Below are 13,368 nucleotides of genomic sequence, written 5' to 3'. Positions count from 1 at the left end.
GGAGAACTGCCTATCAGGATCAGAACTGTAGCATTCATTATCCATTTAGAAGGGAAACTAGAAAGGTCATAGCCAGGGAGCTTCAGGAAAAGAATCATGTAAGCCTTCCTGGGTCTTTCATGGCTTTAAGAAACAAGTAAAGATTATCTAAGATAGAGTAGGGAAGTGGCAGCTAGAGCAGTTTAAGGGAGAGGCATCACAGATTGCAAGGGGTCTGCCAAGACTCAGATGGAGAGTGCTCCAAAGGAACACAACTCATATGGTGATGATGTGACCAGAGCAGCCTAAGCAGAGAAGAAAATTCTAACATTTAAAACAGCATTATGTAACTCTACTTACATGAAATTCTAGAAAATGCAAACTATAAAGGCAGAAAATAGATCAGTGGTTGCTTAGGGACGGTGAGAGGTACAGATCACAAAGAGGCACAAAGAAATCTTAAGGAGTAAAGGGTATTTATTATGATGATGGTTTCACGGGTATATACATGTGTCAAAATTCATCAAATTGTATTCTTTAAATATGTGTTTATTCTACATTATTCCTCAATAAAGTTGTGAAATAAAGTACAATAATCTTAAAAAAAAAAAAAAACCCACATACCATTAGTCCCAGTTTCAAATGCCTGTCATGAAAGGTGTGCAGATGGACAGAACTAGTCAGAGTATGTAACTAACTTCCATGACAAAAAGCCCAAGGCACAGGGACCAGCCATTCTAGGATAAGAATTCATAAACTCTGAGTTGACTAGCTCATGTCTGATTTAATTTAGTAGAAACATATACAGTAGAAACATAATAGAAATATAGTAGAAACAACATGAGACTTTGAAATCAGAGAGATCTGGGGTCCAATCTTGGCTCTATCACCACAGAGCTCTGTGGCTTTAAATAAATTTAGTGTATATGAACTTTAATTTCTTCATCTGTAAGTAAAGACAACAATTTCTGCTTCACAAGACTGCTGTGAATATTACCATTAACATACCTTTTTTAAAAGATGTTATTCCTTTTTTTAAGTTTATTTTATTTTGAGAGAGAGAGAGAGAGAAAGAAACACAGGAGAGGTGGGGGAGAGGGAGGGAGAAAGAGAACCCCAAGCAGGCTTCATGCTCAGCACAGAGCCTGATGCAGGGCTTGATCCCATGACCACAAGATCATCACCTGAGCCGATTATCAAAAGTCAGATGCTTAACCAACTGACCCACCCAGGAGCCCCACCATTAACATATCTGAAGTGCCTGGCACATCTAATAAAGGGCAAAGCCATTAACTAATACAACAAAAGTTACATGGTATGTAACTATTTTTTTGGAAATAGCTCTACACCCCACAGGGTATCACAATAGTACATCCTAATGCAGTACAATACATATAACTTACAAAATATATGTTGACTGTTTCAATAAGGCTTCCTGTCAACAGTAGGGTACTACTAGTTAAGTTTTGGGGAAGTGAAAGCTGTATATGGGATTTTGACAGTGTATGTATGGCAGGGGTGGGAGTGTGGTGGAAATCAGCACCCCTAATACCACCACCCTGAGTTGTTCAATGGTCAACTGTATATAATTTCTTATGCTAAAGAAACAGTATGCAATTCCTAATTTAGCAGCAAGACTGCTATGCACCATAAACATTTTGGACATTTTTTCTATCCCAAAAATGGTATCCCAGAAATGTTGAACTCATTTTTCTAAGTTTCTTTTTTTTTTTAATTTTAAATTTTTGTTTAAATCCAAGTGGATTAACACACAGCATAATAGTGATTTCAGGAGTAGAATTTAGTGATTCATCATTTACATATAACACCCAGTGCTCATCCCAACAAGTGCTCTCCTTAATGCCCGTCACCTATTTAGCCTGTCCCCCTACCCACATCCCTAGAGCAACCTTGTTTTTTCTCTGTATTTAAGAGTCTCTGGTTTGCCTCTTTTTATCTTATTTTTCCTTCCCTTTCCCTATGTTCATTTGTTTCTTAAATTCCACATGAGTGAAATCATACATGTATCTTTCTCTGACTTATTTCACTTAGCATAATACACTCTAGTTCCATCCACGTTGTTGCAATGGCAAGATTTCTTTTCGATGTCCGAGTAATATTCCATTGTATATATATGCCACATCTTCTTTATCCATTTGTCGTCAGTTGATAGACATTTTGGCTCTTTCCATAATTTGTCTATTGTTGATAGTGCTGCTATACACCGTCAGGGTGCATGTGCCCCTTCGAATCAGCATTTTTGTATTTTTTGGATAAATAGCTGGCAGTACAATTGCTGGGTCATAGGGTATTCCTATTTTTAATTTTTTGAAGAACCTCCATACTGTTTTCCAGAGTGGCTGCACCAGTTTGCATTCCCACCAACAGTGCAAGAGCGTTTCCCTTTCTCTGCATCCTCGCCAACACCTGTTGTTTCTAGTGTTGTTAATTTTAGCAATTCTGACAGCTGTGAGGTGGTATCTCATTGTAGTTTTGATTTGTATTTCCCTGATGATAAATGATGTTGAGCATCTTTGTGTGTGTCTCTTAGTCACCTGGATGTCTTCTTTGGAAAAGTGTCCATGTCTTTTGCCCATTTTTTCACTGGATTGTTTTTTGGGTGTTTACTTTGATAAGTTCTTCATAAATTTTGGATAACCTTTTATCAGATGTCATTCGCAAAGTCATTTGCAAATATCTTCTCCCATTCTGTCAGTTGCATTTTAGTTTTGTTTCCTTCACTGTGCAGAAGCTTTTTATCTTGATGAGGACCCAATAGTTCATTTTTGCTTTTATTTCCCTTGCCTCCAGAGACAGTTCTACTAAGAAGTTGCTGTGGCCAAGGTTAAAGAGGTGGTTGCCTGTTTTCTCCTCTAGGATTTTGGTGGTTTCCTGTCTTACATTTAGGTCTTTCATCCATGTTGAGTTTATTTTTGCGTATGGCTTAAGAAAGTGGTCCAGTTTTCCCAACACCATTTGTTAAAGAGACTTTATTCCATTGCATACTCTTTCTTGCTTTGTAAAAGATTAGTTGGCCATACATTTGTGCGTCCATTTCTGGGTTCTCTATTGTTCCATTGATCTGTGTCTGGTTTTGTGCCAGTACCATACTATCTTGATGATTACAGCTTTGTAATACAGCTTGAAGACCGGAATTGTGATGTCTCCAGCTTTGGCTTTCTTTTCTAACATTACTTTGGCATTTGGGGTCTTTTCTGGCTCCATACAAATTTTAGAATTGTTTGTTCTAGCTCTGTGAAAAATGCTGGTGTTATTTTGGTAGGGACTAGTAAACTTGTTTTAAAACATGGTGAAACGTTTCAAGCTTTCACACAATAAAGATGACTTGATTCAGCTGTTACTTCTGTTCAATTTTGTTGTCATAAGGTATTCATAATTTAGCAAAAATCAAGTTTTCTCAGTTTTAATTGCTTTTAAAAACAATTTGAAACATATCTGACCCTCCTGGAAACTACTAGGCAATTCTATCTTGTCCTAGCATTACAACATAATTCTATCAAACTAATCACATATACTCATTCCACTGAGTTCTGCTTTATGGAGTGGACATTTTCTTAAACCAAATGTGAAAAACAATGGTCTTAAAATGTCATATTATTTCAGTATGAATAAATTTTAAAATGTAAAATGAGAATCACAAAACTTTAAGTGGGCATTTTTCTTGAATTTCTAGGCTAAATGGCTTTCTCTCAGAAATAGCTTTGAAATATATCTCTATACAGAGAACAAGTGACTCTTAACAAGTTGAACACAGTACACTTGTAAATACCCTCAAATAAAATGTCTTTCTTGAAAATAAAACTCTTGTGGTGCCTGGGTGGCTGTCGGTGAAGTGTCCGACTTTGGTTCAGGTCATGATCTCAGTTCATGAGTTTGAGCCCCACATCCGGCTGTCATGGTGGTTCTCACTTTGGATCCTATCTCCCTCTCTCTCTGCTCCTCTCCTGCTCACGCTCTCTCCCTCTCAAAAATAAACATTAAAAAAATAATAAAATAATAAATAAGGGGCGCCTGCGTGGCTCAGTCAGTAAGCGTCTGTCTTTGGCTCAGGTCATGGTCTCACAGCTCGTAGGTTCAAGCCGTGTTGGGCTCTGTGCAGCTCAGAGCCTGGAGCCTGCTTCAGATTCTGTGTCTCCCTCTCTGCCCCTGCCCTGCTCATGCTATCTCAAAATAATCAAACATTGAAAAAATGTATTTTTAGTAAATAAAAATAAAACTCTTACAGGGAGAGCTGGCTGAACTGCGTATCCTGTTTTCAAGTCCAGTCTATCTTTGGATTGGCTTAAAATATGTGTATTTCCATCCCTACAGGTTCTTCTTACATGATTGACACTCCTCCCAACAGGAGAAGTTCCTTTCCCCTGAAGCTGGGATTTAGTCTTCCGAGACTTCTGATGTCATGACAGAGTATAGTGAAGTGATGCTATGACTTCCACAGTGCTAAGTACTAAAGAAGATCCAGGTTCTGCCCAGCTCCACCTCAAAGCCCTGAAATTATGTCCAAATGCCCTGGAGCCACCATGCTGTAGATCTTAAGGAAACACTGAGCCAGTAACAGAGAGATGATGGTTAGAATAGCTCTATAGCCCAGATAAGTCAAAAAAAAAAAAATTGGGGGGGGGGCACCTAGGTGGCTCAGTCAGTTGAGCATCCCACTTCAGCTCAGGTCATGATCTCACAGTTCAAGCTCTGTGTCGGGCTCTGTGCTGACAGCTCGGGGCCTGGAGCCTTCTTCAGATGGAAGCTCTCTGCTCCTCCCCTGTTCACACTCTCTCAAAAATAAAGATTAAAAAAATTAAAAAGGAAAAAACTTTTTTTAAAGCTCTACATCCAACGTGGGGCTTTAATTCACAACCCTGGGATCAAGAGTTGTATGCTCTACACCACTTGCAACTACATGGATGGAACTAGAGGGTATTATGCTAAGGGAAATTAGTCAAAGACAAATATGACTTTGCTCATATGAGGACTTAAGATACAAAACAGATAAACATAAGGGAAGGGAAGCAAAAATAATATAAAAACAGGGAGGGGGACAAAACATAAGAGACTCTTAAATATGGAGAACAGGTGAACTGGAGGGATTGTGGGGAGGCTGGATGGGCTAAATGGGTTTGGGGCATTAAGGAATCTACTCCTGAAATCATTGTTGCACTATATGCTGATTTGGATGTAAATTTTAAAAACATATTAAAAAAAAAAAAAAGAGTTGTATGCTCTACCAAGCCAGCCGGTGTTCAGCGTTAAAGCTTTTAAAAAGGACCTCAGAGCTACCACCTATTTAACTTTATAAGACACAAAGCAGAGAGTCCAGCAGAGATGCTCCTGAATTCCTGACCTGAGATTTTAAGTCTCAAGCCATTAGATTTCAGCTGATTTGTTACACAGCAATACTAACACACACTGGTGATGCCAGTTATGTGGGTTCAGACTACACCTGTACCTTTCAAGTCTGGCTCACACTGCACCCACAACCCTTTCTCTCTGCAACATTGGTCAAGTAAGTCTATAATCTTAAACAAAACAAGTGATGACATAGAGAAGTTAACACACAACTCAATGTATCTGGTTCCTAAACTTAGTTCACTCACCTTACAACATGGGTTTGTAGTGAAAACATCTCTCTCCCTCAAGACTCCTTATAAGTTTTTTCCTGAGGCCCCATCTATATACTTTACACAAGGGTTGTCAACTCAATCCAGATACTGGAAGCCCCAAGGTAAATTATATTCAGACTTGAAAAATGTTAGATTGGGCTGTTACACTTCCTAACCAAATATAAGCGGAACCTGAGCAGTGGGTTACTTTCTAGGTGTTTTTACAGCTACACTTTTTGTAATTTAGAAAGTCAGGTTTGTATGAAGAGAATTGTTACCTCAAGTAGTTTTGGCTTTCACGTGCTTTGGTCCTTTTAAAAACTATCATTTTAGGAGTGCCTGGCTGGCTCAGTCAGTAGAGCATGTGACCCTTGATCTTGCAGTTGTAAATTTGAGCCCCACACTGGGTGTGGGATTAGAGACTACTTCCAAAAAATAAAATCTTGAAATAAAATTACAAAAAATAACTATCATTCTAACAATCAGTCTAATTTAGATTAATTTATACACCCAATGTAGGGCTCAAACTCACAACCACTCCTCCCAACTCCCCACCAGGGACCCCTAGATTTACAAATGAGGATTAGTTGGGGTGCCTGGGTGGCTCAACAGTTAAGCTTCCTAACTCTTGATTTTGGCTCAGATCATGATCTCAGTCATGAGACTGAGCCCTGTGACAGACTCAGGGGTTGAGCTTAGAGCCTGCTTAAAATTCTCTCTCCCTCTCCCTTTGCCCCTTGCTCACTTGCACTCTCTCCCAAATAAGATAAATAAATAATAAAATAAAATAAAAACAAATGATATTAGCAAACTCATTAGTTTTTAAAGTATAGTACGTGTTGCAAAAATCTGATTATATGCTGAAATTTACTTCTCAAAATATAACCACAAATATTTATCCATATTTCAATTTAACTACAACTAAATCAAGTTTTTTGAAAATTCAGGTATGTTTCTTAAAAATATAGGAACTCTCTTGTTTGACATAACTTGAAACACACAATTTATGAGTAGGGATCAGAGTACTAAACCAACAGTGGTTAATTTGCATTTTTTTCCTTGAGGTTTTAACACTTAATCCTTTCCATTTTAGCATTAAATCTTTAGAAACTAGTTTTAAAAATAACCATCAAGTCACAGACAAATCATGAATAGCTGGGTTTATTTCAACAGTAAGTTTGAAACTCTCGCCTTAGGCAAGAGTACTACAGTAATTCTATCAGGAATAGACAATTTCCTACACTGTCAAATATATAAAAGTTTCTCTTGCACTTTCCTCAACACTGATCAACAAGCAGATCCAGTCCACATTTGCTTTGATCAATCTACTGAGTTAACCCGAGCTTCTTCTTCAGAGACTCTGGCATCTCAGGTGGAGGAGGGCGAGGGAGCCTGAAGTAGACCTTCACAGAGTCATAGATGAACCACTGTAGTGCAGTCAGAGTGCCAATCATGATGATACGGGCAAAGAGTCCCTTCCATACACCTGGTTGAAACATAACACATGAATGAGAAATGAAATATACCTAAGTGTTACTCTTGGTTTAGAGGAGCAAAAAAGAATCCTACCTTTAAATCCAAGTCTCTGGAGGACTTGAGAAGCACTGCTACCTTTCTCTTTATTCAACACAGATACCACAGAATCAGCAGGGTGAGAAACAATTGCACAGAAGACTCCAGCTGAAAAAAGTCAAGATAAATAATCCAGCATGGGATCAATTTAAAAAATTCATTAAGACAACCAACAACCTTTTCCTAATTTTTAGTTATTAAAAAAAAAATGAAATTTAGAGTGAGACGGACAAAAGTTATATGGCAGTCTACCCCATGTAAAACAATCCTCCAAAAATCTTTATATTCACATTTTAATCAACACTTTCTTTGTGTTAAAAATGTATTCTTGAGGGGCACCTGGGTGGCTCAGTCAGTTGAACGTCTGACTCTAGATTTCAGCTCAGGTCATGATCTCGTGGTTCCTGAGATCAAGCCACACGTAGGGCTCTGCGCTAGAAGTGTGGAGCCTGCTTGGGACTCTCCCTCTCTCTCTCTGTCCCTCCCCCGCTCACACTCTCTCTCTCAAAATAATTAAAAAAAAAAAAAAGTATTCTTGAAAAACAGACCAAAAACCCAAATGATGAGGGAGTGAAATCAATACATGCCAAAACTTAAGACATGCAAACGAGAAAACAATTCTTTCAGAAGCTAACAAGTATTTATGAATCCTAGAAGGCATATAAAATGCTATGGGAAGACTTCTTTGGAATACTTTTTTCCTCACAAAAAGAGGCCAATAATGGAAATGATTATTTGTTCTTAATTTCATAAACATGCTCTAAATAATTCATACCTATGTAACCTGCCACAAATGTTACAACCAGTTGCTCTGGCTTTGAACATTCACTTCGGGGCTTGGGAACCACAAACTTGTACAATGCTTCAACAGTACGTTCAAAGCACGCAAATTTCATCATGGTGTATGGTATCTGTCTCATCCAGAGAGGAGCAACTCCCTTGTAGAATCTAGGAAATCAGGAGACTTATTTTACTCAGCTGTCTTTATTCACCTAGCAGAGATTTTCATTATTAACAAAAGTGTCCGCACACCAGTCGAGTCCTGATAGCAAAAAAAAATGGCAGCACAATTGCATGTCATTTCTATCAGAACCTAGGACTAACATGCAGGTATATTTATCTCACATGCCAATGACTCAAGCACCTTTGACTATACAACCGAAGAAGTTGCTGGATGTTTCTCTGACTGGAACTACAAGAAACAGAAAGTTTACAAGTAGAACTCAGTTCAAGATTAGCATCCACAAAGGTGGATCTAAGGAAGCATGTTGTGGCCAGACTATATGCCAATTCTTAGCTGGTAAACACAGATGACAATTCTAACAAGCTCTTCCCAGAAGTTAACAGTTAATGTCAAATATCGAGTTATCTGCAGACTGACCAGTTCTTTCTTAAGAAAAACCTGTAATTCAGGGCTCATGCTATGTATCAACTTGTCCTTGCCCCTGTTACGTTCTACTTAAGGGAGAAACAGACATTAAATAACATAATAGTTTAAAAAAAAAAGTTTGGTAGGTTTATTGCTAACAAAAGCACTTCCCTTCTTATACTATAACTTTAGACAAATGTTTACTTACGCTTTTAAACCTTCTTCTTTATACATTTTGGGAGCTGCATCCCTCAAAGTGTTGGCATAACCTGGTTGGGTTTGAATTCGAACCTTAGCAGCTTCCATAGGAGCCAGGGCAATGTCAGCAAAGAATTCAGCACTGGCAGAGGCAGCCAAATACAGTGATGTGCGCCAGAGATAGGCATTCTCCTAATTGAAAAGCGTAAGAAGGAACATGTACTGCTGCTGCATTGGCTGTTTTCAATTAAGGGACAATTCAAGGAAATAGTTACATTTCAGGATGAGACTGAAAGTTTATAATCTCTCATAACCTTATCAACCATAGTACAATGTGAATTATTCTTTGAACATCTAGGTGCCAACATCTAGTTGGCCCTTGAACTACACAATGAATCCGAGACCTCTTTAAAAAACTCAAAATCCAACTTACTTGGGAATGAGCACAGTAGAATAAAAACAGCACTGAAATTTTAAAAAATGTATTTTTTCTCATTCGGTCTCTCCTGATTTAAAGCATGTTGCTTACCCTTTTTGAGACCATTTCTTCAGTTCTAAAATAAGGTGAGCAAGACAAGAAAAAAACAAACAAAAAGATCCTTTTCGGTCTTAAACTTTAAGTTAAAGCTTAGGACTTCAATTTCAAAGTTAAATTACATACCTCTCCAAGCATGTTGCTATACAAGACTTTGAAAACTTCATAAAAGCCAAACTTGCAGAGCCCCTGCATAGAGTAGCCAATGAAAGTCGGAGCCCATCCTTTAGCCAAACCACGAACACCATCCTCTTTCAGTGTAACTGAGAATCCATTAAATATGCCCTTGTACTTTTGGGGGTCCACCTTTATTTAAAACAAGAAGAAAAAAATTAATTTAACCAAAGAGCTATCGCTTCTCATAAATATTAAATTTTGCTATTATTAGTCTTTCCTTTTGGCTCTATAATAAACTTCAGTAACTACACAAAAGATAGGTAAATACAAGTTCACTGCATGATATCAACTGAATATCTAGAATTATCTTTGTAAATGTAACTTTATACATTAAGGTCTTTCAGTCAGAATTAATTTGGAGTGTTACTTAAGATGGTAAAATTCCTAGAAACATACATAAAACTGACTCAGATTTTTCACCATCCAACTCTACCACTTTAAAAAATTTAGTTTTAAAGCTACTGCCTAGGTAATAAGTAAGTCTATATCCCTAATGTATGTTAGCCTGTTAAGCAGTTTATACTACGAAGTTTTATGAAGTTAAGACAAATTTAAAAAATACAAGCTGAGAAGGTACATGGACATAATGAGAATTTATCTTTTGACTTAAGAAATTAAATTCACTTCAAGAGACGTGTGTAAGTTTCAGCAAAGGTATATTTCATATCCATTCTATTAACTAATGGGAAAAGAAAAAAAAAAAACCTTATTTCACTATATCTGCCAGTACTAAAATGGCTGCTATACATCACCTTCCTGCCTGCTAACATTATTTCACTTTCCTTTACTTCACCTTCCTCTCTCTTTTAGGTAAGTGGACTTCTAATCCTGTTTGGGACAAATAAATTTTTGACGTTTGATTATTTTTTTTCAATAATCCTAATTTAAAATATTCTAATTGCAAAAAACTTTTATGTAAATATACAAGAAGCTATGCCTACATAATTTTAACACTAAAATAATGAGTATATTTTTAATGTACATAATGTTCTGCCCTGATCTTATCAGTAAACAGGGACATGAAGTTACTTCAAAAATACACAAATGATTACCCACTCTGTCATGTAACTGCTTATAAAAAGAGGAACTCTAGTCAAAACAGCCCAGCAGCAAAAAAAAAAAAAAAAAAAAAAAAAAAAAAAATTTATAGCCAGGGTTTGGGATCCAAAAATCTGCCTACAATTTTATTTTTCAAAGAGAGGCATTCCAGGGCATCTGGCTGGCTCAGCCTATGGAGCATGCAACTAACTCTTCATTGCAGGGTTAAGTTTGAGCCTCATGTTGGAGGTTACTTAAAAATAAAATCTTGAGGCACACCTGGGTGGCTCAGTCAGTTAAGTGTCTGACTCTTGGTTTTGGCTCAGGTCATGATCTCATAGTTTCACAGGTTCAAGCCTCACATCGGTTTCTGTGCTGGCAGTGTGGACCCTGCTTGGGATTCTCTCTCCCTCCTCTGCCCCCCACCCCCTGACTCAAGCAGTCTCTGTCTCTCTCAAAAAATAAACAAAACAAAACAAACAAAACCAATTAAAATAAAGATCACGAGTTAAGAAAATTTGGGTTTGGTTTCCTGAAGTTTCTAGCAGTTGTAATGTCTTCAAATTTGTGAAGCTCTTTAAAAGTATTTGCAATTAAATCACACATGGAAGATACATTCAATGTTGCCGTCTCAATACAAACCTGCATACGGCATTTCACTAAATCCAGAGGAACGACAGCAGTGTGTGTCAGACCACAACTTAAGACCCCACCAAAGCCACACAGTGCATAAAACTTCATGGAGCCATATTCGCAACTGTACTCTGTAGTAAGACAAGACACACCATGCATTTCAATATAAAACTCATGTTACTGGTTATCAACTTACCTCTTGGACAGTTAGGTTTCCACGCAGCTTGTTAGATGCTTACGTTTTACAACTTAAAAGCCATGCTTCAAAAATACACTTTTAGTCCAGCATGCAAAACAAACCTGCATTCTGCATTTAACCAGATCTAGAGGAACCAATGCTGTATGTGTTGTGCCACAGCTAATAATTCCTCCAAGTCCACAAAGGATAAAGAATCTGCCAGATCCATAGTCACAGCTATACTGCTCTGTTTGGTTGAAAAAAAAAATCAGGTAAATATTTCTTCAGAGATGACTAAGGCCATGGGAATGAAAGAGAACTAAGATTCCCTGGGAGATAATGCTATCACAACTGAACAACTTTGGCCACTGTTTACAATTAAGTTGAAAGATAATTTTCCACCTAGTTTAACAAGACATTTACTACCAAAATCAAAGAATCATTTAGATTATGAAGGTACTATGAGACATTACCTATTACCTATTTTGCCATACTAAATGTTTCCTACAACATTAATAGCTCTTCCAATTAAAATTAAACTTCAAGTTATTAAGTGCTAATAAAAACACACTTCAGAGTACAAACTCAGAGCACTGGACAAGTAAAAAGCTTGCAAACTTCTAAGTATACCCCAGCCACTAACCAATACTATCTCCACCTATGGATTCATGTAAGTATAAAACGAAACAAATTCCTGCAAATACATTTACTACTACGCAACAGTATAAGGACTTTTTTATCCACACCAAAGACATAACAAAACACATAAAGGATTTAAAAAGTTTAGATTTTACAGGCACACGATATAGATAACATCTACAGGACTCCTATAATTTGGTGTTTGGATTTCTCTGTACATTACACTCCGCTGGGATTCAAAACACACAATTAAGCTAAAGTTGAGTCTAACCAAAAAGAATCCGGAGAGATAAGACTAAAGGGATCCCTACCAATTACTATGGCCTTTTAATAGCCTATCTGGGGCTGCTGTCACCTCCTCTACCAATTACATTAAAACAAGAGACCCAATTATCTCTTACACCTTGGGTCAAGGAATATTAGACTTTGGGAATACTTATGAGAGGAAGGAGTATTTTTAATAACCAAAGTCAAATCAAGTAACAGACAATACAATTAGAAAGAACTGCAGGTGGCCTGCAGCTACGAAGGAGAGTTCACCCAACACTTAGCCCGCTGACCGGGCAGGTTACTGAGGAGAAGATAAGACGCTAGTGACGGCCTCTATAGCTTTACTTTCTCGAGGACGTGGAGGTCACAGACGGAACTGTGCCTAGGCCGTTCCACGCCCTTGAGAGAGGGCCAAGGATCCGACACACGGCCTTAGGGCGGAAAGGGCTGACATCCTAGGGCAAGCAACTGGGCGCCGTCCTGTGGTGCAGAAAACCAAGTGTGTCCTTCTCCGTCCTCTAGGCCACTAAAGCCGAATGAGCCACGAGGAACATAACGACCGAATCGGGCTAGGGTCTAAACTCACCTTCCACAGCGGCTGCTGCCAGATTGCGGGAGCGGCGGGGCGGACCCGGAGGCCCCGCGGGGCTGCTGCGGGGGCCCGCGAGGCCATCGTGTACCAGCTGCAAGTGGGGCGCGTTGAAGGGGTTTGCCCGCGCCAGATGCGCCACAGACGAGAACATCTTCCTAAGGGAACAGGGAGCAGCGGTCAGAAGAAACGCAAAGAGACCGTCAGACCGCCAAAGTCACCGGCACCCTAGGACCCCGACACGGGCCTTCTTTCTGCCCGCCTCCGCGCCCTTGAGGAGGTCATGGCGGCCTCCACAAGGGAGGAGGTCGACCAGGCCTGCAGTCTAAGCAGCTCCCCACAGGGATTCCATTCCCCGCACCCACTGGGGGGAAGACCCGGCACACTCACTTTCTAAGATGGCGAACACACAACCGCTCCTTCGGAAAGGCTGCGGCTCACAGAGGCCGAACGTCCTCCTGGCCCTTAGATCTGTGCCCTTCGCGCGACGTCAGCGTGACGCACGTTACGCGTCACTACAGCTGGGGCACCCATTGGCGGAGAAGAGCGCCGGTGCCGTGGCGTCATCACGTT

General features: G+C 39.1%; 1 protein-coding gene and 1 non-coding gene across 3 annotated transcripts; both read right to left on the bottom strand.

The window, feature by feature from the left end:
* Window positions 1-6,742: 6,742 nt before the first annotated feature.
* On the bottom strand, window positions 6,743-13,287 carry SLC25A3 (solute carrier family 25 member 3). Of its 2 annotated transcripts, none has more exons than XM_049626128.1 (8): window positions 13,186-13,287; window positions 12,793-12,953; window positions 11,420-11,544; window positions 9,398-9,577; window positions 8,747-8,928; window positions 7,945-8,117; window positions 7,167-7,277; window positions 6,743-7,083 (listed from the first exon to the last, which is right to left on the bottom strand). In XM_049626128.1, the coding sequence occupies exons 2-8, from the start codon at window positions 12,947-12,949 to the stop codon at window positions 6,923-6,925; spliced, it is 1,089 nt and encodes a 362-aa protein (XP_049482085.1). In that variant the 5' UTR covers window positions 12,950-12,953; window positions 13,186-13,287; the 3' UTR covers window positions 6,743-6,922. The 2 variants fall into 2 exon arrangements, with proteins under 2 accessions (XP_049482085.1, XP_049482086.1); XM_049626129.1 differs by lacking the exon at window positions 11,420-11,544 and adding an exon at window positions 11,129-11,250 and having other exon boundaries at window positions 13,186-13,286.
* On the bottom strand, window positions 8,189-8,439 carry LOC125920553 (small nucleolar RNA SNORA53). Its single transcript, XR_007457132.1, has one exon. It is a non-coding gene; the product is annotated as a small nucleolar RNA SNORA53 (small nucleolar RNA).
* Window positions 13,288-13,368: the final 81 nt, after the last annotated feature.

This window comes from Panthera uncia, chromosome B4 (genome assembly GCF_023721935.1).
Source record: "Panthera uncia isolate 11264 chromosome B4, Puncia_PCG_1.0, whole genome shotgun sequence".
In the NCBI taxonomy this organism is placed as follows: Eukaryota; Metazoa; Chordata; class Mammalia; order Carnivora; family Felidae; genus Panthera; species Panthera uncia.
This window is presented reverse-complemented; position numbering and strand designations above follow the sequence as displayed.